Raw genomic sequence first — 24,571 nt, 5'->3', positions numbered from 1 at the left:
ACAGTCTAGACCTTTAAAACTTATGTAATTTGCCATAACCTCTACATGTCTTTGTTCTATTCAAATGACCATGCATTTCTCTACACATAAAATCACAGCAACAGGACGCCGTGTGCAGCTTTATTACCTCGTTCACACAGAGCCCCAATGAAGCCTGGCTGGCAGAGGCACGTGCCATCGTCGGCGTGACATGAGCCACCATTGAGACAGTTACAGTGGTACTGACAGTTGGGTCCGTAGCGTGATCGTTTGCAGTCTACGAGAAGAGGGAAAAGGCAACATTATGAAATATGTGTTTCTTGTCTGATGACACATATCATTCATTGAGATACATTCAAGAAATTGTGGTATATCTTTACTGAAAACAGCAGAATAAATCTCTATATTTAGAACTCTTCAACTATCAAAAGAAATACACAGGAAACTTGATATTTCCATTAAAAACTTTCAATCCATCCACACAACTTGTGAGATATCTAGAAGTCATTTAATATGTTCATGTCTGTAATGAGCTACAGTAGGGTTAATAGGAGCAGGCCCCGATCAACAGACAAGTATCGAGCATGTAGTAATCCACATCTGTGCCACAGAAAATGTACAGGAACACTAATGAAAACCAGGTATAATTTTAATTACTCATACGTAGTTAAATATACCCCCATACACACTATGTGTGGGTGGGAGTATAATCATACAGAGGAGTATATCTACCTGTGGTATTTAGTATAAAAGAAGAAGAAAGTTGATCAAAAGCTAATATTGGTCAGTCTGTACCTGTACAGATCCTAAATATATACAAACGTTTCTCTCAAGGAGGTACACCATTATCATTCCTCCTCTTCCTATAGGAAGACAAAAAAAGTCAAACAAACAAACAAACAAACCCAGGATGTGCTTCCTAGATCCTAACACAGTAGATAAAATGTGAAATCCATACCAAATCTGTATACCCTCTCTAGTTTGCAAAAGCAATTAATTGTTATGCAGAGTTGATGTGTTTGGCAGTGTTGTAAGAGAAGAAATCCTCACCCTTCTCGCAGTTGTGCCCACGGTAGCCTGGTTTGCACTGACACTCTCCAGTCACCGCGTTGCAGATGGTGTTGCGGCCACAGGAGCAGGCTTCTGCGCAGTCTTGACCCCATGTGCCTGGCGGACAAGCTGTGGGAGAGATGGGTGGTCAAATGTCAATTATCAACATGTCTTGGCCCTCAAATACAATTGCACTTAAAATCATAGGTCGAGGACCAACCATTACAAAAAAAACAGAAAAAAAAAACAACAAATACATTCATATATCTACGACTGAAATACAAAAGACCAAAATGATACATAAACCAATAAAAAAAAAAGAAAAAAAAGAAAAATTATTTGCACATATATTGAAATATTACTTGGAGACAAGAAAACTTATTGGTGCATATTATCAGACACCCTCTATAAGTGAAAACAGCCTATTCCTATTACCAGAAGGGAACACGCCACAGGAGTGAATATAACAGACATTTCACTTTGTTTGCCAGAACATTAAATTAATGATTCTCCACAAGATTCTGAAATTAAAATAATCACAATCTCAATATCCCACCCTGCAGGCAATGGTGAAAAGAATAAACAGAACCAAGGGAATTTAAGCAGCTCCATACAGACAAACTACAGGCTAGGTATATATGGCTTCAAATTCACCAAAATAGCCTTCTTTAGCTGCTCCCCCACTCTATGCGGGACATCGAGGGGACAGTCATATACTCACGAGAGTTACACTCGTATCCAGCGAAACCCGGTGGGCAGCGGCAGGCTCCGGTGATGTGGTCACAAGGGTTGTCTGGTCCACACTGGCAGCTGAGTGCACAGTCTTGGCCGTAGGTACCCGGGAGACAGGCTGTACATAGAGAAAGAAAAAACAAAATAAAGAGATGCATACTGTAAAACAAGGAATGTTCGCGTGCATTTCAGTTTCGCGAATTTCGCGAGCAGCAACATTTGCAAAATTAAAATGCATGTGAAAGTTCTTGCTTACACAATATGCATTGGATGCCAGTGGCAAGTCACGAAAATTTCATGCTGCGAGAAAGGTCATCGGCTCCAATTCGCGAAATTTTCATGCCGCGAATATATCGTTTTTTACAGTATGTTTGGTTGCTTGGGAGTTCAAGACAGTTTGTTTAAAAAATCTCTTGGTCAATCTGTCTTCTAAGAAGACCACAATCCTCAATCACAGCTGACACATCAATAGAACATTCAAGTATTTCACAATGAACGGCACGTGTTCATAGGAGTTTGGCAAGTTTAAGCAAAGTGTAATGGTGACCATTTCACAATTTTCTGCGAACACTCACGTCTAGCACAGTTGCGTCCCTTCCAACCAGCGGTACAGGAACAGACACCGGTCTGAGCATCGCACTGTCCTCCATTCTGGCACTGACACCTCTCCTCACAGTTCACTCCATGGTAGCCTTGTGGACAAGCTTTTCGAGGAAAACAAAGGTAACAAAAAGACACACACATTAGAATACATCAAGCTGAAATCTTTTCTTACTGTGTACTGCAAATGCCAGCAAAAGTGATAGGAAAATATAAAACCCACCCCCATGACAGAGGGAGACATTCAGAAATCCCTACAGCCTTGATAGAGTTTGATGGTTCTTTTTTCACAATAACTCTTGAAAAAAACATCATACACAGCATAATTTTGTGTGTGTGTGAAAGTGTATGTCCTCATCATATTTTCAAGTTAATAAAAAACCAAATATTTCATGGTTACTCTACAATACTAGGTTGTAAATAAAGAAATTACCTTGTTAACAAACATTGAAAAAAAAAACAAGAATGTGGAGTAATTACATCAAACTCATTCACTGGTGACTACATGCTTGTGAAAAATAATTATACAACAACAAAAATATTAATTTTAGATAACAAAATTAATGATCTGCTTTTGATAGGACAACTGGTACTTTTCTATAAAGCTTGATGGACAAGAGAGGAGAGGATTATCACATACAGCCAGTCACACAAGATGGAGGAGATACCTACTCTGTTCACACTGGTCGCCATGCCAACCAGGTTCGCAGGTGCAGGTGCCGTTGGTCTTGTCGCACGTCCCTCTGTTCAGGCAGTTGCATCTCTGCGTGCATCCATCGCCATAGTAACCATCGGCGCAGGCTGCGGATAGAAGCAAACAAATACGCCTTTAATTTTGATGCATTCGTATTATAAACTGATGGCGAATCTTTTTTTTTCTGTTTTGTTTTCAAGGACAGAAAGTAGTTTCAGAGCATGGTTGCTGCTACCATGAAGTTAAACAATACAGAGAACCAAAGCATGTCATAGCCAGTCATCGCCATGGAAACTGGTTCCAAACAACCTCACCTGGCCAGAGTGTTTATGTGCACACCTGGTTCCAACCCAAGCTGAAACAAAAGACTGTGACATCATCACTTTGTTATTTTATGATTTGTCTGTCCTCTTTTTTCTTTTCTTTTTTTTTCCCCCCTTGTCATTCATCTTACAGTGCAATGAGACATACATTGATTGGGGTGGTGCAAAGTGGGAAGTTGTCAGGGACTCACGTTGTTGGCAGGCTCGCCCCACCCATCCGGGTTGACAGGCACACATTCCCGTCACGTGATCACACTCGCCATTCTGGCAGATGCAGCGCTGTTGGCAGTTGATGCCAAAGCGGCCAGTAGGACAACCTGTTGAGCAAAAAATGAAGACACGAGTATCTTTTATGTAATTTCAAAATAATCGTGGAATGACCAAAAAAAAAAAACAACAACAACAACAACAACCCAAGGAATTAATCATAAGATATTTTCATAACTATTGTCAATGGAAAATTAAATACTGGATACATTCTCTGATGGTTTGTACGGTGAGAGGGATCCAGCTCCTTTTACTGTAAAAGGCCTATTTATTCTCATTCAAGAATGATTATTCTCTTTTCTGGGACTGTAATCACTCAAGAAAGGAAGTGATGTCCTACATGCCAGTGGAGCTCGACATGTGAGAAGTATTCAGAAAGAGAAGCTAATATTGTTGTGATTAGAATTGATAGAGAGACAGCTAAACGATCAGAAAATTATGTAGCCAGCTAGCTACATTGTAGATATACAGATGAAGAGATAGATAGCTACATTGTAGATAGACAGACGGACAGATGGATGAATAGATAGATAGATAGATACAACCTGTAGATAGACAGACATATAAACAGACAAACATACAGCTAGACTGACAAACAAAAAGATAGACAGACAGATAAAAAGGAACACAGACAGATAGATAAACAGACAGACAGAAATAAAGATAGACATATGAAGAGTTTGTTTGCAAAAACCGATAAGTCCATATTTGCCAAATGGAGATATTTGCGATTAAAGGTCAAGAAAAATAAAGAGAATAATAAGAAAATTTTTGCTTCTTTTGACCATAACTTAAAAAATATACCTGTATATGTAATGACCAATATATCATTTAAAAGGTATTATTTTGTACTTTATGACAGAGATCGTACTTCAAAATCTTCAAAAATGGACTTATCGGTTTTTGCAAACAAACCCTTCATATTTACATACTGCACACTGTACATTCATACAGACAGACAGACAGGCAATAGTCATGGCAAAGACAAATCTGTAGCTTTTGCTGGTGCAAATCTACACTCACGTTGGTGGCAGCGAATTCCAATCCAGCCGCTGGGGCAGATGCAGCGTCCACTGACGTGGTCGCAGTCGGCGTTGTTGGCACAGTCACACACTCCCAGGCAGTCTTCTCCATAGTTACCATCTGGGCATTCTGTTCATGGAACAAATCAAAAATCACATCTTCATTTCTTTAATGTCTTCTCTCTACAGAATTGTGCAAGTTTCGATAGGGCATGCCTTAAAGATTAACAACCCAACATGTATTTACAAGCTGATTGCAATGACCTCATCAATTCTTATTTTTCTTGGTGCAACAAGAAAATTGAAAGTCATTTTGCTGAATGTTGTTATGTCCTATTACATCAAGTTTGAATATGATGAAGACTAGAAAGATTAAACATGAACTTACCTATTCGAAGCTTTATTTCAATTCTATTAAGTAATAGGAGGGTGATATTACGTCAGGAGAGCAATAATTATTTTCAATTCAAACAAGACCGGCGAGCCAATAAAACATGATTGTATCAAGTATCAAAACAGACTTAAATCCTACATCTTCAACAGGAGTATATAAGAATCTAAAATAAGACCCCTCCCCCGAGAAAACGAAAATATTTCACAAAAATTCACACTAAATATACAACACTATCATCAGATAGTTGTCACTGAATAAATGCCCTTTGCAGCTCTGGTTTGACACCCTGTTAAAATTGCTGGGACAGATAACAGCACTTGGCCCTGATTATTAATATTCTAATAGTCATCGGCTAGTCTCATCCCAAGGCTTACCGTTCCTGCAGCCCTCTCCTGTGTAGCCGGCGGGGCAGTTACAGTTGCCGTTGGTGGGGTTGCAGTGCGCTCCGTTGCCACAGTTACAGCGATGCTGGCAGTCCAGTCCGTAGTAGCCATCGGGACAGGCTGTGTGGACAGGTCATCAAACATGAGTAACTCTTGGCATTGGCCTCTCAATGGTTTCTCCAATCTTTATATTCTTTGGTTTGTAAAGTGCTTAAATTCTTGTCTTTTTTTAATTAAGGTAAGGCTCAATATCAGCAGTGGTCCCGTGATCCTGGGCAACTAAAGATTTATGCTGGGCCAGCAAATTTCCACAGAGGTTATCTTTTGCTGGCTTGATCAGGCAGCTAAAATTTGAAAATGAATGTCTATAGATCCTTTTTATTTTGGGCTACAAAGTTTCAAATTCAAAGATTCTACTGGCCAAAACAGGCTACCAGAGAAAAATGCTATCGTGGAATCCTTGTTTAAGGGCTATGGATTTTGTCAACAGAGAATTGGGTCTCAGCTTATTTCTAGGCTATTCTGGAACCACCTTCTTCCAGCAGTGAGGTGGTACACAACAGCATGTTGTTCAAAAGTCAAAAAAAAAAGAAGAAAAAAGTAGAGGAGATAGACAGATAGACAGAAGGGGAGATACGATAGATTATATGTTCATATAAAAATCAATGCCTTGACTCGCACAGCTTTCACCGTTATAAGCTTGCATTGTGTGCATGCTCGAGGCCGATATCTAATTCTACGTCTTAAAACCCAAACGTTTGTTGTACTCACGTTTGTCACAGAACCGTCCCCTCCAGCCGGGGCTGCAGGTGCAAGCTCCCCTGATGTGGTCACAGGTGGCGTTGTTCAGACACGCACACAGGTTCTCGCAGTTCACGCCGAAGAAGCCCGTCTCACATTCTGCCAGAATAAAGTTTCCATAGCAGCATTTTTAAATGTCAAGCATGAGTGGACTTTGGTACAGATTTTAAAGTGAGACCACATATAGTGACTCCTATATTTGCATTCAAAACTGCAAATCATGAAGAATTTTTTTTTTATAAGAAATATGGACAAAGATTAAACAAAAAATAAATAGAGAAAACTTCCTCTTATAACACAATGTATGCATGATACATGTACAGTCATCAGCAGGGGTGTTTCTAAACATTTCCACAAGAAGCTAACAAATATGAGAAAGAGAGCATTTCAAAATTCTCATCAGAGTCTTTTGCTCCGGAGAATTTAATTATTTACTTGAAAAAAAAAAGAAAGAAACACTTCCCTTGGAAGTGGACATGTTGTCCAAATTACTTTGTTTCAAATATGAATGTACATAAAATACACTGACATATATATTAGAACTCTTGAATTATATCTAGCTTTGTGCTAGCAAACCCTGACCCCCACAGTCCACCATACCTTGGTCGCATTCTTCTCCCCTCCATCCTGGGGTGCAGATGCACTCGCCGGTCTCGGGATCGCATCCGGCGCTGTTCTCACAGGTGCATCGGAAGGCGCATCCTCTGCCGTAGAACCCAACGGGACATTCTGGAGGGAAAGGGGGAGGGGGTGTTACACGTAGGTTAAGCAGCTTAAAATATTGTAAAAATTTATGTATGAAATATGAACACAGAATTGCAGAATAGTTCTACCTCAGTATGGTACATCTGGAAGCGTCACATCAAAACATGACACTTTAATAGCAAGCAGATGACAAGGTTTCAGAGATATGAAATACACATTGAAGAGGTGATGACATTCAAAAGCATTATGTTACTGTATTATGGATTGTCTCTTTTTCCTGTTTTTTTTTTAAACTCTCCTTTTTGTTTACATCATTCTTTGTCATCTCTTCTTTACTCCTTGTTGCAACACCAACTGATGAGGAAGTCCTGAATTAGGATGGAAATCTCAATTTCTCTTTTTATTTCAGTATCTACGAAGACATAAGACTGCTCATTTTACAAGCACTTAACTGCTTCATCATCCATTCAGTCCACAAATTTGATGTGTAGGCTAATCCTTGGAATATGTTTCCGTATGCCTCATTAAAATCAGAAGGGAAGCAATGTGTATCAATGAAATATGTGATCAAATAAATCATCAGGAAGTGACTGACCATCAGAGCAGAACTGTCCCCTCCATCCCGGTGTGCAGGTACAGTCTCCATTGGTGGGGTCGCACTCCGCCCCGTTCTGACACTGGCAGTCGTGGCGACACATCAGACCGTAGCGACCAATGGGGCAAGCTGGAGGATAATCAATTAAAATCAGAAAAAACATATTACAATAAGGTTACCAAAAAGCTGAAGGTAGAGACTTTCAAAATAATGTGCACTGGCGAACAAAAAGACAAGATCTGCGAGATCACATTTAATTCAAAGAGAAAGGGTCATACTTCAAACATACAGTAAAGCTCACAGATTAACTACAGGTTGAAAGCAATGAAAAACGACAAATACTTAGACACACACTTACCAAGTGAGAAGATTGTTAAAGGACAAGTTCACCTTCATAAACATAAGGATTGAGAGAATGCAGCAATATTAGTAGAACACATCAGTGAAAGTTTGAGGAACATTGGACAATCGATGCAAAAGTTATGAATTTTTAAAATTTTTGTGTTGGAACCGCTGGATGAGGAGACTACTAAGGCTCGTGATGTCATATGAGTACAACAATATAAAGAAAATGTAAAGAAAATTCAACATATTTTCACTTTTTTCGCATGATAAAAGAGCACTTGACTTGCCTCTTTCTAAAGGCAATGGGAATGATATTACCCATAACATATGTCAGTAACGAGTCAAGGGAATGTGTACTTTTTTCAAAAGATGAAATTTTGTGAAATTCTCTTTATATTTTCCTTATTGTTGTACACATGTGACATCATACACTGCAGCAGTCTTCTTATCCAGCGATGACTGCACAAAAACTTCAAAAATTCATAACTTTTGAACGGATTGTCCGATTTTCCTCAAACTTTCAATGATGTGTTCTACTAATATTGATACATTCTCTCAATCCTTATGTAAATGAAGGTGAACTTGTCCAAAACAAATAGAAGATACACCAATTGCAAAATTGGCAATTTTCATCCATCTTCCATACATAACTTTTTATCAAGTGTTCAAAAAACAAACAAACAAACTTCAGTACAACGTTGAATATTTTTTCCCTTGAACTATGAATGTTAATGGCAGAAATGTAGATGTTAGACAGTCATTGTACAAAAGAAGAGAAAAAAGATTCTGAGGGTGAAAAAAAAAATTGCTGCATATCTACTGACCATCACGACAGTTCTCGCCAAAGTATCCAAGGGGGCAGAGACACTCTCCGGTAGCTTTGTCACACACCTTGTCCTCCGTACATGTGCAGTTATTCTGGCAGGAGATACCCCACGAGCCATTGGGACAGTCTACGATGGAACAACAATGGGAAATAAAATAATGGTAAGACATGCTTTTACATGATTCCCCATGGGTCTGCAACACACTGCATTGCCGAGTCAACCCAAGTAATAGACGCCATACATTGTAATGTATGTATCTTCCTTTCCACTTTGTTTTTAAGGATCCATCGACAAAAGTTACAGATTTTATTTCACATTCATTCTTTAAAAAAAAAACAAAACAAAACAAAGCACACACACAAACACTGCTTCTTGTGGAACAAATGCACAATCAAATCATGTACCACTAAACATCATTTTAGCTTTAAAAATATGATTTTCATTCCTATCTGATCAGGTCTCACAATTGTTACAACAAAATCATCTACTAATTTCTTGATTCTTGAATGTTTCAATGACATGTAATGGTAAAAATTTCTTCCCAATTTTCATTTATCACAGATACAACTAAGTTTACAAACGAAATTCCTGAAAATGATACTGATGTTCTCTGGGTCAAAATGCAAATATCATGTTCTCACCATCAAGGCAGCTAAGACCGGTCTTGCCCGCTTCACAGAAGCAAGCTCCTGTGATGCTGTTACAGTCGTTTCCTCCGCAGCGGCAAGAGAACTTGCAGTTGACTCCATATTTCCCATATTCACAAGCTACAAGACACAGCAAGATCAAGAGATGATCGGACAGCATATTTGTAATTTTGTCTATGTCATATCTGCACATATATCACTTTTGTATCTGTTCATCCAAACTGTTTCAATAAAAAACCAAACAAACCAACGAAACACCAAAACATGAATAGGTCGACGTCATCAGCATCAATAAGAACATCATCACTGTCATCATCATCATCACCATAATATTCATCATCTCATGAATAATTACGATAATTACGATCATGGCCCATTCAAGAAAGTTTCTTAATTGACTTACCTCTCTCGCATGCCTCTCCGGTGTATCCAGCTGGGCACTCCCTGCTGCATTCTCCCGTCACCTTGTTACACTGCGAGGCGTCCAGGCACTGGCACACCCTTCGGCACTGCTCCCCAAACATTCCCAGGCGGCACTCTGGGTCATTTTTTAACAAAAAACACATCATGGCACAATGTGACAAACTGCACGTTGCTAACAAAATTGACATGTTTGTTGGCAGATGAGCTTTGTCAATCAGTGCTGTTCTTCTGAATCTTAATTTCAAAAGAAAAAGGACAGTCTCTATTGAAGTATTCCTCTTTTAACAACTATCTTTATCTAAGTTATACAGTACCTAAAAGAGCTGTGCCATTTCCCCAATTTTGTTTCATTTTTATTTCTACAACTGTTTTTGTCTTCAGACATTTTTAGGTTGGGGAGGAGGGTAAGGAGCAAAACGCCAATAAAACAGTTTTGAAAATTACAGCTGAATACCTTCTGATATATATGAAAGCTTAAAGAAAAAGGCATTGCAATATAAACACACTTTAGTTTGAAACCTGATCACCAAAGGGTCACGAGACTGCATTAAACAGGCCAACAATGGAAAAACCAGAGTATGGATGATGATATGATACCATTTGTTTTTCTTTATTTTCCATTTCACTTTTTTTTTGAGAGAGAGAGAGAAGGCAAAGATGAGTCAAGAAAGTGCAGAGCTAGTCTCATTTCCAAATAAACTTTGTCAGAATTGCTTTGGCGTCTGTAGAGCATGACAAAAAATATTTCACACGCAGGTGTTGATTGCTTCTTTACACGACACACGCTTAAAAATTTGTCTTCATATATGTATACATCCTCTAGCAGCACACTTTATTTGCACATCAGAAGGAGAAATTGTAGAGTGTAGAGAGAAGGGGGGGGGGGGAGAAGAAGTTGAAATGTGCAGTTTCCGCGGGAGATCAAAAAGTTTTATCACGGCAAAGAAAGGAAAAGAAAGGATGAGTTGATTGTCAATGGCTTGCTGCCCTCACCATCCTGACACCGGTCTCCCTCGTAGCCTGGTCTGCACCGACAGGTTCCCGTCACGGGGTCGCATCCCTCGGAGTTGGTCGGGTGACAGTCGCACTGCTCGCTGCACATGCTGCCGTAGTAGTATTCGGGACATTCTGTTGGAGAGGGAGATGGAGGGATTCGGATAGCTTGCTATCATTCCAAGCGGTTCTAAGGCAGTTTAATTACCACCTGGACAATTACCCCAGACCCTTCCCCTGACCCTAACCCTAATCTTGAACCTAATCCTCACCCTAACCCAAACCCAAACCCTAATCCTAACCCTAACCCTAACTGTACTCTAACCTACAGGATCAGAGGCTATACACACTTGAGGGTGAGGCAACTGTATATATATGAACCCACACTCTCAATCACACATACCCTGGGAACTGGTGATCCGCTATGCAAGTAAAAGTTTCAATCATATCAATGCCAGATGTGCCTGAAAATATGAATGCAGACAGAAGTCAACCCATCATCCCATACTATTCGACAAATTCAAATTATGAAAGCCAATGTGACCACGTTGCGAGACTAAGTACATCACATAAAGTACATCAATTATATCAGAAAATTTATAGGCAACACCTCCAGTTTACAAAAAGCACTATAGGTGGAACACACCAGCTTAGTCCTAGAATTGTCAATTGAAGCTGGAACAAAGCAGCTACATAATGTAAGTCCTAGATTGTTTAAATTGAAGATTGAAGATTACAAAATCCAAGATCAATACAAATCCGTAACTATTAAATATCAAGTTGCATTTGTCAGGTTAATTTACAATTATTTTGTAGAAAGATGGAATGGATGTGCTCATTATAGTCATCACTGGTGCTGCTTAAACCCAGGCACTGAAGAAGATTGACACATACATCTTTTCTTTTTGTGCTTAATGCTGCTCCAACCTACAATATTGTGGGTACTGTACATCAACCAGTGGCTCTTTGTTCTTATCATAATGATTAATACCGCTTCAACCTATAGGTACTGAGCATCGGCCAGCGGATCTTTACTCACTCAGGTTGCACTGGAAGCCAAAGTACCCTGGGCGGCAGAGGCAGGTCCCCCAGCGCTTGTCGCAGGTGATGCCTGTCGGACAGTTGCACTCCTTGCTGCAGTCACGGCCCCAGGACCCAGGGGGGCAGCCTGAGGTGACGGGAGGGGGGAAATGCGAGTCCCAGTCAGGTTTGGCAGAAGGGGTAACAGTTGGAAAGGGGTTGAGGAGGGGGTAGGGTGGGTTGCAATGTTGAAATAGAGCATCAATCAATAAACAATGCCAGCCTTGAAACAGACATAGAGGGTCTTCAAAACAAACCAAATCTTTAATACATGTAACTTCCTTGTTACAAATATGAAAAAACATGAAAAAAAAATCTTAATCATCAACAGTCACAATATATACTCATATATTGATAAAGGAAAGATTAAATGTACTCCGATCGTCAAATATCTGCTTGTAGCGTATAACAGAAAGAAAAATGTTTCACTTTCCTCTCCTTCTTGTCTGCTTGTAACATTGATTGATAGAAGCGGCTGGTATTCTAGCAACCAAGCGTTTAGAGAAATCAAACCATTTTTTAAGGTAATCGATGCTAAAATCAACATAAAGAGAGTACCTCAATTGCACCTCTTTACAAGTGGGCCTGACATGAGCTCAAAGGAAACCCCCCCAAAAAAAAAATATATATATATAAAACACTTTATCTTGACAACTAGTGACGCCTGATATGATTTCATAAGATTGTAAGTCAATTTTGAACTTTACAGTATGTGAGTAACACTGTATTCACACACGCACATCATTAGCACAATAATGATCAACAGCATAGCTACAGTGCTGATCGCGTTAAACTTACCTACGCGTAGAACCGCGCATCGGTAACGCGTACGCAAACACGTTTCAACGCGAACGCACCGACCGGCGGATCTCCTCCGGTTAAACTGTCTAGCGCCATCTACGGCGCCTAAGTGAAATTATCGCGCGTAACTGCAATGCGATTTTGCGCCGCGCAAAATGTCGCATTGAAACACAATATTAATTTTGCAGTGGAACAGAAGAGAGTGATTCACTTAGTTCTTTACACTCGTAATGTTAAGATCTTTGTGAATAATTGGTGCCTTTTCTTTTCGCTCGCTTTTCAGCCTCTGAGGACGGAATTCACGGCAACAGAAAATAAGTGTCTGGTAATATAGATTGTCCGGGCTCTCAGTTACATAAATGACCTGTTGATTCGTTGTTGTTCTACATCGATTTACAGACGTTTTGCACTTGTTAATTAGTCATTCACTTTGTATATTGCTGTTCCAAACGGTCTACCGAATTCATCCTTCATTATTGATTCTCAAAGTTATGAAAACGAGGTGTCAGAACTGTTTTTATTATGTCCGTCAAGTAAATCGTTACACATCTGTATTTTTTTTTTCTAAAACGCAAACAGAAGGAAACTGACCATAGAAATGAATATATTTTATCAGTGGTAAATGAGCAAAGAAAATCGGACACATTCACGATAGAATCCCATTTTCTTTGCTCATTTTTCCGCTAATACATGTTTCCTCAAACGTTGAAACTAAATTGCGGCACCTCCTTTTCATACAAAAAAAAAAAAAAGTCTGAAGGAAATAAAGCTGATCTTCTGTCTCACGAAGCGAGGTAATCGCGACAAAATGATTTTTTTTAATTTTTTTTTTAACCTCGCTTCGTGAGACAGGAGATCAGCTTTATTTCCTTCAGTTTCTACACGATGATGAACATCTTCCCGACTAAAAAAAAAAAAGAAGAAATGTTCTCCAAGTGAAATGATCTATCTCTTGGCTATAACTTCTTAGTTTATTAACTTAACATGACGTTGGAATTCGTTGTATTTTTGTTTTGAACGCGTTGAGTTGAAATTTATCTCGTTTTCTATTTAACAAAATGGTGTTGACGTTTATCTGATTTTTATCGTGTTACGATAATTATGCGATCAATCATTTTTTTTTTTATTATTATTATCTCAGTGTTCTCTGTTTCCGGGTGATGTTAATTTCGAAAGGTTTATTATTCCGAGGGTTCGTTATTCCGAAACACGCAAATTGCGAATACCGATAGTTATATTCCTCAGGTCGAAAGTGGAAAAGGCTTGCTTCATTCGAACACAATTGTATGTGATGGCGTTTGTTATTCCGAAGGTCGATTGTCGTTTCGTTAGTCGTTTCGTTGGAGTTTCGTTATTCTGGATTAACAAACCTTCCCTTATTTTCCGGCTAATGAATAGCCGGAATAAGCGAACCTTTGAGATAACAAGCATTCGGAAAACCTTTGAAATAACGAACATTCGGAATAACGAACTGAAAGCGAAAAAAACAATACCCGGAGAAAGCGCTGGAAGCTAACGCCTTCGAACTTCTGATGCCGGGGCAACAGCTATCCAGGAGTGCACGTTCAAACGTTTTACGCCTTCGTCTCACCTTTGTCTGGCAAAGTAGTATTTATTTTTTCGTGTTTACCTCGCTTGGTGAGACAGAAGATCCGCTTTATTTCCTTCAGTTTCTACCACGATGATGAACATCTTCCCGACTAAAAAAAAAAAAGAGTCAACAATGAAAAAGAAAAATAAGGCTGGTCGTAAAAATATTAGCCAAGTGAAATGATTTATCACTTCGCTATAACTACGTAGTTTATTAACATAATATGGCGGTGAAATTCGTTGTATTTTTGTTTTGAACACGTTGAGTTGAAATTTATCTCGTTTTCTTTTTCAACAAATGGTGTTGACATTTATCTGATTTTTATCGTGTTACGATAATTATGCGATCAATCATTCTTTTTTTTTTTAATTATCTCATTGATCTCTGTTTCCGGATGATGTTAATTTCGAAAGGTTTATTATTCCGAGGGTTCGCTATTCCGAAACACGCAAATTGCGAATACCGACATTTACATTCCTTAGGTCGAAAGTGGAAAAGGCTTGCTTCATTCGAACACAATTTTTGTATGTGGCGTTTGTTATTCCGAAGGTCGATTGTCGTTTCGTTAGTCGTTTCGTTGGAGTTTCGTTATTCTATATTAACAAACCTTCCCGTATTTTACGAACATTCGGAATAACGAACTGAAAGCGAAAAAACAATACCCGGAGAAACCGCTGAAAGCGAACGCCTTCGAACTTCTGACGCCGGGGCAGCAGCTATCCAGGAGTGCACGTTCAAATGTTTGTGGCTTTTTTCTTCTTCTTCTTTTTTTTTTTTTTCGTTCGTCAGATTATTTTATAAAATCTTGTTTTATTTTGTTTGGTTTGGTTTTTGTTTTGCTATTAATTTGTGATGCCATGAACAGTTGCTGTCACTGTTCCTGTTACGGCCGAACTTGTACCTGTTATTTACTGTAGCACGTAAGTTTTTTTTTACATTGTTTTTACTGTTCGAAATTTATTATTCAAATAGTAATTCTCTGTTGGTTCTGAATTCTATATTTTACTGAAACTTCATCAATTTGTGTTTGTGTTACTTGGGATACTTACTTTTTTAGTGTCATGTAGATATTTGAAATTGCACATTTCGTATATTCTGATATTTTTTCCGCCTTGATATGAAAACACTGTTTCATTTGGGTTGCGCCCAGTCCAGCAACTGATGATTAGTTAGTGTAAACTGTAGTACTCTGTAATTATCTATTCAAATCCATTTCAAATACAGTTAAGCATAGATGTCTTTGTTATTTTGTTTTGTTTTTTCTTGTTCTAATTATGTTAACCTCCCTAAAATCAGATATGAAGAAATGCAGAACTTTTGTAGTGCTGTGAATTTTATGAATGGGAATTTATACATTCTTTACATTCAACCGATATGACTACAACGAAATTTAATTGTTTTTAACGTAATGTTCGTTTAGATATTATTCAGCTGTCAATAGAAATGTAGACATAAACTATTATTGTAATAAATTTTTATATCTCTGTTCACTGTAGCTAATTTTATGGACATTTGCGATTATTAATGTACATCTAAAAGAATTGAAATGTTTCCGATTCAATTTACTTAATAGAAAAAAAAAGTGGATTTACGTCATCATTAGCTTACTGAGTCCTCATTTGCAGAATACAAATCAAAGTTTCCAAATATTATAGAGATTAAAAGTCCATGACTTTTCTTTCAAGTGTAATTAATTTTTCACTATTTTGCTTGGTCAGGTTAGATTTATCAAAATCGGGTTGATCCCAGGGTCGAGTACTCGTGCAGCGAGCCCAAAGTGGCAGTTTATTTTCGTTATTACTTTGCGTTATTAGGAAAAAAAAAACGTTCATATTCTCACCGTTTCTCTTTCATTTATCTTCCAGGCTTTGGTGTCCACGTTCGAGACCCTCACTCGACATACTTACTGACACTGGCACAACCGTCTGCTACACTTTATGGCATGCGCAACAACAAGAATTCCACGCTTGTTTTTTTATGGAGTTTTCAAAACAGAGAGGGGAACGTTCCGGCCAGCGGGTCTGTGAACAACGGAAACCAATAGAGCATACACACCCAATCTCATACAAATACTTTCAATTGTCGACACCTTTTGTTCAAAGCTATTTTGTGTAAATGATGTCATGAAAACAAGGACATGGGTGCAGCAGTTTTACAACTTTTATCGGAGTATTCTATTGGGTTTAGTATTATCATTATTACTATTCACTTGTTCTCAAACCCTGTGTCGCTGAAAGTCCCCGTCCTGGTTCAGAAAACCAAATTACCTTGGTGTCTTTCTGGGTTTTTTTTTTTTTGTTTTGTTTATTTGTTTTTTGGACAGACTGTATTTTTTTTTTTTTTTTTGCATATTTTCTTCTGGTGAATGTCTGTTAATGTATGCACAGTATGTCTAAGTGGTCATTTTTAGAAGAAAACCAACTGTCCATTCTGGTAGTGGTGATGTATTATTTTTCTCCTCTAAGCTGAAAATGTGTGATAAACAACTTTTACCTATTTCTATTGACCACAATACAATTGTATCTATGTTTCCTGTCAGAGTCCTACATTTTCCGAGATGAAATAGTGAATATTTAGTTTCTATTATGTGTTTCGATTGTTTTGTCCCTAGTCAAGTAAGTCCTTTTCGAATTTGTAACCTTTCCACATTTTGCTAAGCCTATACATTAGAAATTCAAGAACAATTAGAATGGCTATACGAATCCTCATGCAGCTGAAAAGGCGTTGATAATATACCGCTTGAATCACTGAATACTCTTCGTATTGTTTTAGCTTTTTTGATATTCAATTGCTCTATGAAATTTTATTTAAAAAAATCATGGCTAAAGTATTCATGTATACATCTCGTATGACAGCCTGCCGTACGCGTTTATTATTAAGTTCCATGCAATCCTTTGCGTTGTTAGATATGCTTATTGCAACTAGGCGTTTATCATCAGCAGACGGGTGAACATGAAATTACGGTCATGACTATATTCTGATATATTGCATTTTATACGTACCGGTAAAGGTATATGTTACAACTGTAGCCCTATATAAAACGGAGACTACGTACTCTGGGATACCAAGTATTTTTCTTTAAGCTGATCATAAAGTTATGCACAACTTCCGAATGACAGAATTTGAAGTGGTTAATGTTTGAGGTTCTTCCCGACGTTTTGACAAAGTGAATGAGGCATAATCCTATGACTGCGTTATGAATGATTTTGTTTCAATGCTTATTTGTCACTCCTTCCATTTAACTGGTTTCTTTAGACAGTACTGATTTCAACTGACATCTGCATATTTCCAGCTTCCATGATATGATTAAGAGTAATTGAGAAATCATTATCGGTGTAACATGATAGATACATGTATTCGTAAAATCATATCTTTCTCTTTTCTAACAAGAGTAGGTCCTATACGGTCATGTACATCGACATTGTCGGTAAAGAGAAGAAAAAGAAGTATGTCGTTTTTATAATTTGATATTATTACACAGTGTAACTATGATATCATGTAATATGTATGATGATAATAAATGGTTACAGAGTGAACATTTTCAGTACGATGATATAATAGAATGTGCACTTATAATTAGTTTTCTCTGTTATTGTGATATGCATAACACTTCTTTCATAACATAAATTACAATCAGATTGTACTTACATGTATGATCATATTCAAATACTTTTTTTTTTTAAAATTTGGATGAAAGTGTCCATATTTAAACTGAAACATATAAGTCAACATAAAGTGATAATAAAATAATGTACCTCGTATACATAATGATATTTTAAGCATTTCATTTTTTAATCGCGCTGTGTATTCTACGTCACATTAGTACCAAAATGATGTTTTGACGAGTCCATCCCCAGGTACTGATAAATATCTAAGGATTCCTGGAAAGTCCAAAGCAGGGTAGCGACGTGAAAATGAATCATGGATGGTAGTGTTTATTATTATGTTGACAATTTTAGATTGGTCTAAACGTAACATTAGATATCACCTACGAATCTTGTATTGGTTCTTTATGCATTTCAGACGCATGCATTCTCGCTGTAATCATCAAAACGAAGTGAATTAATGCGTATATTTGGATTACAACCAAGACAAAGTGTGCATAAACATGAACAAACATGCTTCATTATAGTGCAAGACGGATTCGGCCTATCTGTGCCTTGCGTGATTTCTAAGTTCCTAAGTTCCATTATGATTCTATCGGCCTATGTATGTTTTTTCCCCACTATTGTATATAACGATCGTGAAAAATTATATCGTATGACGTTAAATAAAAAACCCCAAAACGTCTGCATTGAATAAACGTCCACTTGTGTTTAGATATGTGCGTGAAGTCCGTATATTCGCATCATAACCAGAAAAGGTAATAAAGAATGCATATATTTCCGTTGTAACCACCACAGTTTGAATGGATGATGTGAATAAATATGCTCAACTGAGTGTGAAACACCTACGATGTCTAAAGTGTTCATGAACTCCATCACGATTATGTAGGCAAATATTACTATTAAGACGATCATGAAAGTTCTATTGTTTGCACGTTTTATAGGTTACAAACTGTATTCTGTTCGTCGAAGAACCACCCACTTTTGTTAGAACGTACGTAAAACGCATACATTCGCATTGTAATCATCAAAGGTATCGAATGAACGCGTATAAAATGCGTGATAAACACCAAAACGTGTGGATACACATGCTCAATAGAACTGACATCGCAGTTATAGTAACAGGGATGGGAAGTGTCTCTGATTCAGTAATAAATGAGTGAGGGATAATTGCCAGCTATTTGAGTAGATTTGTAAACACTATAAAGCATTAGTTGCTAACCTTAATATAACACTTATACATGTACCAATGAAAATGGCTCTTATACGCACTGTATAGAAGGGGAAAAAAAGCAGCTCGCCATCGTTATGTAGTGGGAGATTTTGAAGCATTTTAAAGGCTCACATAATCCTAATAATCTTGTAAACATTAATGTGACCCTTTATACTCTCTACAGAATCATGAAAGATCTGTAGTACGCGTAATTGATTATCTGCGCATCGAATAACCGCCCTCTTCTGTTTAGATGTACGCAGAACGCGTACATTCGCATTATTTCCAGTAAAGGTATCGAATGCACCAATATGCTTACTAACCACCAAAACGTGTGAATTAACATACATTGTACTCGCCAGAAATTACATCGCAGTAGTACAGAAATGGGAAGTATCCCTAATAGTAGTAAACGTGATTGAAAGATTATTGCCATCTATTAGAGTGAATTTGTCAACAATATAACGCATTATTTGCTAACTTCTATCAAAGGCCACAACATCTCCCTCCCTTCCTTAACACACACAAGAACGTTCCGGTCCCTAAATAAGCTACCTCTGGAATAATTTTTGCTGAGCGAAATATGATTGTGTGAAGATTGATGCTCAGAATAGGCCACTGAAAGACATTAATGATGCAATAATTTCTTGATAACATCTGTTTTTCTACCACTTTGAATGGAAACTGCCGGTGCAGAATCCTTTCGTAATGGAATATACACTTCAAAAAGCGGACATTATACGGCTTACAGCAGCAGAAGATATTGAATATAATCATATCTATGTCTCTTATAACCACTAGAAAGCCTGCTTGTGTTCTGATAAATATACATATACCAATGTGAATAAACCTGGTCAGCAGTGAATAATAGACCTAGTAGACCTCCCTGTACCTGGCTTGATGTCTTAAATGTTTACACTATTCATTGCGATATCATGAGCTTTTGTAGTGTCTACAAATCGTGAAAGATCTATAGTACGCACGATAGATTATTATTAAATTTTTGTGCATCGAATAACCACCCTCTTGTGTTTAATGTATAGAACGCGTATGTTTGCAATATTGCAAGTAACGGTATCGAATGAACGCATGAATATGCGTAATAATCATCAAAACGTGTAGATACACATGCTCGATAGAAATGACATCGCCGAAGTAACAGGAATTTAAAGTGTCCCTGATCCAGTAATAAATGATTGAAATATATCTATTAGAGTGCATTATTGTCAACACTATAAAGCATTTTTGGTAACTAAAAAACATATAGGCCACATACATCCCCCCCCCCCCTCCCGCCCCACCCTTAACACGGACAAGAGCGTTTCGATCCCTATGTAGAATAAAATACACGTGCTTCTGGAATATTTTTTTGCTGAGCGAATTATGATTTTATGGAGATTGATGCTAAGAATGGGCCATCCAGAAAAATGTGGCAATACTTCCTTGATGACATCTGTTTTTGTACCACTTTGAATTGGAAACTGCCGGCCAGAAACTTTTCGTAATGGAATACTCGTATATTCATTTCAAAAGGCAGACATTCGGTTTACAACAGCAAAAGACAATGAATAGAAAATGCGTTATGCTTCTCTTATAAAACCGCTAGAAAGCCTGTTTGTGTTCGAATGTATATACTGATGTAAATAAACCTGGTCAACAGGGAATGATAGACCTACTGAACCTATCTGTATCTGGCTTGATATCTTAAATGTTTACATGATTCATTAGGATAATGTGAGCTTTTATAGTCTCTAGAAAATCGCGAAAGATTGTGCATCATAGATGATTGTGCATCAAAAAAATAATGATAATAACCGCCCTCTTGTGTCTAAATACATGTAAACACAGAACGTGTCGATTCGCATTATTGCAAGTAAAGGTATCAAATGAATGCATAAATATGCGTACAAGTAGTTACAACCACAACGTGTAGATACACATGATCAATAGAAATGACATCGCCGAAGTTATAGGAATGGAAAATGTCCCTGGATCATTAATAAATGATTGAAATATAATTGCCATCTATTAGAGTGAATTTGTCAACACTAAAAACCATAATTTGGTAACTTGACTCATATAGGCCATAATTTTATTATATTTTGCTGGTGTAAAGGATTAGGGTTAGGGCTAGGGCTAGGGTTAGGGTTAGGATTAGAAAGATTAATGTGGCAAATCCCTTTTGTAATGGAATACTTGCATATTCATTTCAAAAGGCAGACATTCGGTGTGCAACAGCAAAAGACAATGAATAAATGCGTATATGCTTCTCTTATAAAACCGCTAGAAAGCCTGTTTGTGTTCGGATGTATATACATGTAAATAAACCTTGTCAACAGGGAATGATAGACCTGATCTGTATCTGGCTTGATGTCTTAAATGTTTACATGATTCATTAGCATAATGTGAGCTTTTGTAGTCTCTAAAAAATCGCGAAATTTATACGCACAATAGATGATTAATTTTGTGCATAAAAAAAATAACCGCCCCCTTGTGTCTATACATGTAAACACAGAACGCGTCGATTCGCATTATCGCAAGTTAGTAAAGGTATGAACGCATTAATATGCGTAGCTACAATCACAACGTGTAGATACACATGATCAATAGAAATGACATCGCCGAAGTTACAGAAATGGAAAATGTCCCTGGATCAGTAATAAATGACTGAAATATAATTGCCATCTATTAAAGTGAATTTGTCAACACTAAAAAGCATTTTATTTTGCTGTTGTAAAGGATTAGGGTTAGGGCTAGGGTTAGGGTTAGGGTTAGAAAGATATTAATGTGGCTAATCCCTTTTCTAATGGAATACTTGCATAATCATTTCAAAAGGCAGACATTCGGTGTACAACAGCAAAAGACAATGAATAAATGCGTATATGCTTCTCTTATAAAACCGCTAGAAAGCCTGTTTGTGTTCGGATGTATATACTGATGTAAATCTGGTCAACAGGGAATGATAGACCTACTGGACCTATCTGTATCTGGCTTGACATCTTAAATGTTTACATGATTCATTAGCATAATGTGAGCTTTTGTAGTCTCTAAAAAATCGCGAAACATCTATAGTACGCACGATAGATGATTAATTTTGTGCATAAAAAAAATAACCGCCCTCTTGTGTCTATACATGTAAACACAGAACGCGTCGATTCGCATTATCGCAAGTTAGTAAAGGTATGAACGCATTAATATGCGTAGCTACAATCACAACGTGTAGATACACATGATCAATAGAAATGACATCGCCGAAGTTACAGAAATGGAAAATGTCCCTGGATCAGTAATAAATGACTGAAATATAATTGCCATCTATTAAAGTGAATTTGTCAACACTAAAAAGCATTTTATTTTGCTGTTGTAAAGGATTAGGGTTAGGGCTAGGGTTAGGGTTAGGGTTAGGGTTAGGGTTAGAAAGATATTAATGTGGCTAATCCCTTTCTAATGGAATACTTGCATATTCATTTCAAAAGGCAGACATTCGGTGTGCAACAGCAAAAGGCAATGAATAAATGCGTATATGCTTCTCTTATAAAACCGCTAGAAAGCCTGTTTGTGTTCGGATGTATATACCGATGTAAATAAACCTGGTCAACAGGGAATGATAGACCTACTGGACCTATCTGTATCTGGCTTGATGTCTTAAATGTTTACATGATCCATTAGGATAATATTAGCTTTTATAGTCTCAAAAAATCGTAAAAGACCTTAGTACGCACAATAGATTATTTTGTGCACAAAAAAAAAACCGCCCTCCTGAGTTTAAATACATGTATACGTAATACTATATAGAACGCGTAGATTCGCATTATTGCAAGTAAAAGTATCGAATGAACGCATATTTATGCGTAATAACCACCAAACGTGTAGGTACACATGCTCAATAGAAATGACATCGCCGAAGTAACAGGAATGGGAAGTGTCCCTGGGCGAGGCGGCCGGGGGGGGGGGGGGGTATGTGGCCTATATAGTTACCAAAAATGCTTTATAGTGTTGACTGTAACTCACTCTAAAGCATATACGCATTTATTATCTTTTGCTGTTGAAAAGGGTTAGGGTTAAGGGTTAGGGTTAGGGTTAGGGTTAGAAAGATATTAATGTGGCAGATCCCTTTTGTAATGGAATACTTGCATATTCATTTCAAAACGCAGACATTCGATGTACAACAGCAAAAGACAATGGATAAATGCGTGTATGCTTCTCTTATAAAACCGCTAGAAAGCCTGTTTGTGTTCGGATGTATATACTGATGTAAATCTGGTCAACAGGGAATGATAGACCTATCCTCGACCTATCTGTATCTGGCTTGACATCTTAAATGTTTACATGATTCATTAGCATAATGTGAGCTTTTGTAGTCTCTAAAAAATCGCGAAACATCTATAGTACGCACGATAGATGATTAATTTTGTGCATAAAAAAAAATAACCGCCCTCTTGTGTCTATACATGTAAACACAGAACGCGTCGATTCGCATTATCGCAAGTTAGTGAAGGTATGAACGCATTAATATGCGTAGCTACAATCACAACGTGTAGATACACATGATCAATAGAAATGACATCGCCGAAGTTACAGAAATGGAAAATGTCCCTGGATCAGTAATAAATGACTGAAATATAATTGCCATCTATTAAAGTGAATTTGTCAACACTAAAAAGCATTTTATTTTGCTGTTGTAAAGGATTAGGGTTAGGGCTAGGGTTAGGGTTAGAAAGATATTAATGTGGCTAATCCCTTTCTAATGGAATACTTGCATATTCATTTCAAAAGGCAGACATTCGGTGTGCAACAGCAAAAGACAATGAATAAATGCGTATATGCTTCTCTTATAAAACCGCTAGAAAGCCTGTTTGTGTTCGGATGTATATACCGATGTAAATAAACCTGGTCAACAGGGAATGATAGACCTACTGGACCTATCTGTATCTGGCTTGATGTCTTAAATGTTTACATGATTCATTAGGATAATGTTAGCTTTTATAGTCTCAAAAAATCGTAAAAGACCTTAGTACGCACATTTATAGATTATTTTGTGCACCAAAAAAACAAAAAACAAAAAAAAAACCGCCCTCCTGATACGTAATACTATATAGAACGCGTAGATTCGCATTATTGCAAGTAAAAGTATCGAATGAACGCATATTTATGCGTAATAACCACCAAACGTGTAGGTACACATGCTCAATAGAAATGACATCGCCGAAGTAACAGGAATGGGAAGTGTCCCTGGGCGAGGCGGCGGGAGGGGGGGGGGGGGGGTTATGTGGCCTATATAGTTACCAAAAATGCTTTATAGTGTTGACTGTAACTCACTCTAAAGCATATACGCATTTATTATCTTTTGCTGTTGAAAAGGGTTAGGGTTAGGGTTAAGGGTTAGGGTTAGGGTTAGAAAGAAATTAATGTGGCAGATCCCTTTTGTAATGGAATACTTGCATAATCATTTCAAAACGCAGACATTCGGTGTACAACAGCAAAAGACAATGGATAAATGC

At 37.6% G+C, this 24,571-nt stretch overlaps 1 protein-coding gene across 1 annotated transcript in view; it reads right to left on the bottom strand.

Annotated features, from left to right (window-relative positions):
* The window catches only part of LOC140238478 (uncharacterized), a 174,503-nt gene that overhangs the window by 12,388 nt on the left and 137,544 nt on the right, over window positions 1–24,571 (bottom strand). Inside the window, exons 14-29 of the mRNA XM_072318380.1 lie at window positions 11,820–11,948; window positions 10,781–10,915; window positions 9,768–9,902; window positions 9,359–9,484; window positions 8,715–8,843; window positions 7,546–7,674; window positions 6,846–6,974; window positions 6,216–6,344; window positions 5,436–5,564; window positions 4,669–4,797; window positions 3,570–3,695; window positions 3,034–3,162; window positions 2,337–2,465; window positions 1,751–1,879; window positions 1,030–1,158; window positions 128–256 (exon numbers count right to left, since the gene is read on the bottom strand). Of these exons, the coding sequence (XP_072174481.1) occupies window positions 128–256; window positions 1,030–1,158; window positions 1,751–1,879; window positions 2,337–2,465; window positions 3,034–3,162; window positions 3,570–3,695; window positions 4,669–4,797; window positions 5,436–5,564; window positions 6,216–6,344; window positions 6,846–6,974; window positions 7,546–7,674; window positions 8,715–8,843; window positions 9,359–9,484; window positions 9,768–9,902; window positions 10,781–10,915; window positions 11,820–11,948 (2,070 nt within the window). The remainder of the gene's footprint in view (window positions 1–127; window positions 257–1,029; window positions 1,159–1,750; window positions 1,880–2,336; window positions 2,466–3,033; window positions 3,163–3,569; window positions 3,696–4,668; window positions 4,798–5,435; window positions 5,565–6,215; window positions 6,345–6,845; window positions 6,975–7,545; window positions 7,675–8,714; window positions 8,844–9,358; window positions 9,485–9,767; window positions 9,903–10,780; window positions 10,916–11,819; window positions 11,949–24,571) is intronic.

Source organism: Diadema setosum, chromosome 15, assembly GCF_964275005.1.
Source record: "Diadema setosum chromosome 15, eeDiaSeto1, whole genome shotgun sequence".
NCBI lineage: Eukaryota > Metazoa > Echinodermata > Echinoidea > Diadematoida > Diadematidae > Diadema > Diadema setosum.
Note: the sequence above shows the minus strand (reverse complement) of the source record. Positions and strands in the feature narration are given on the sequence as shown.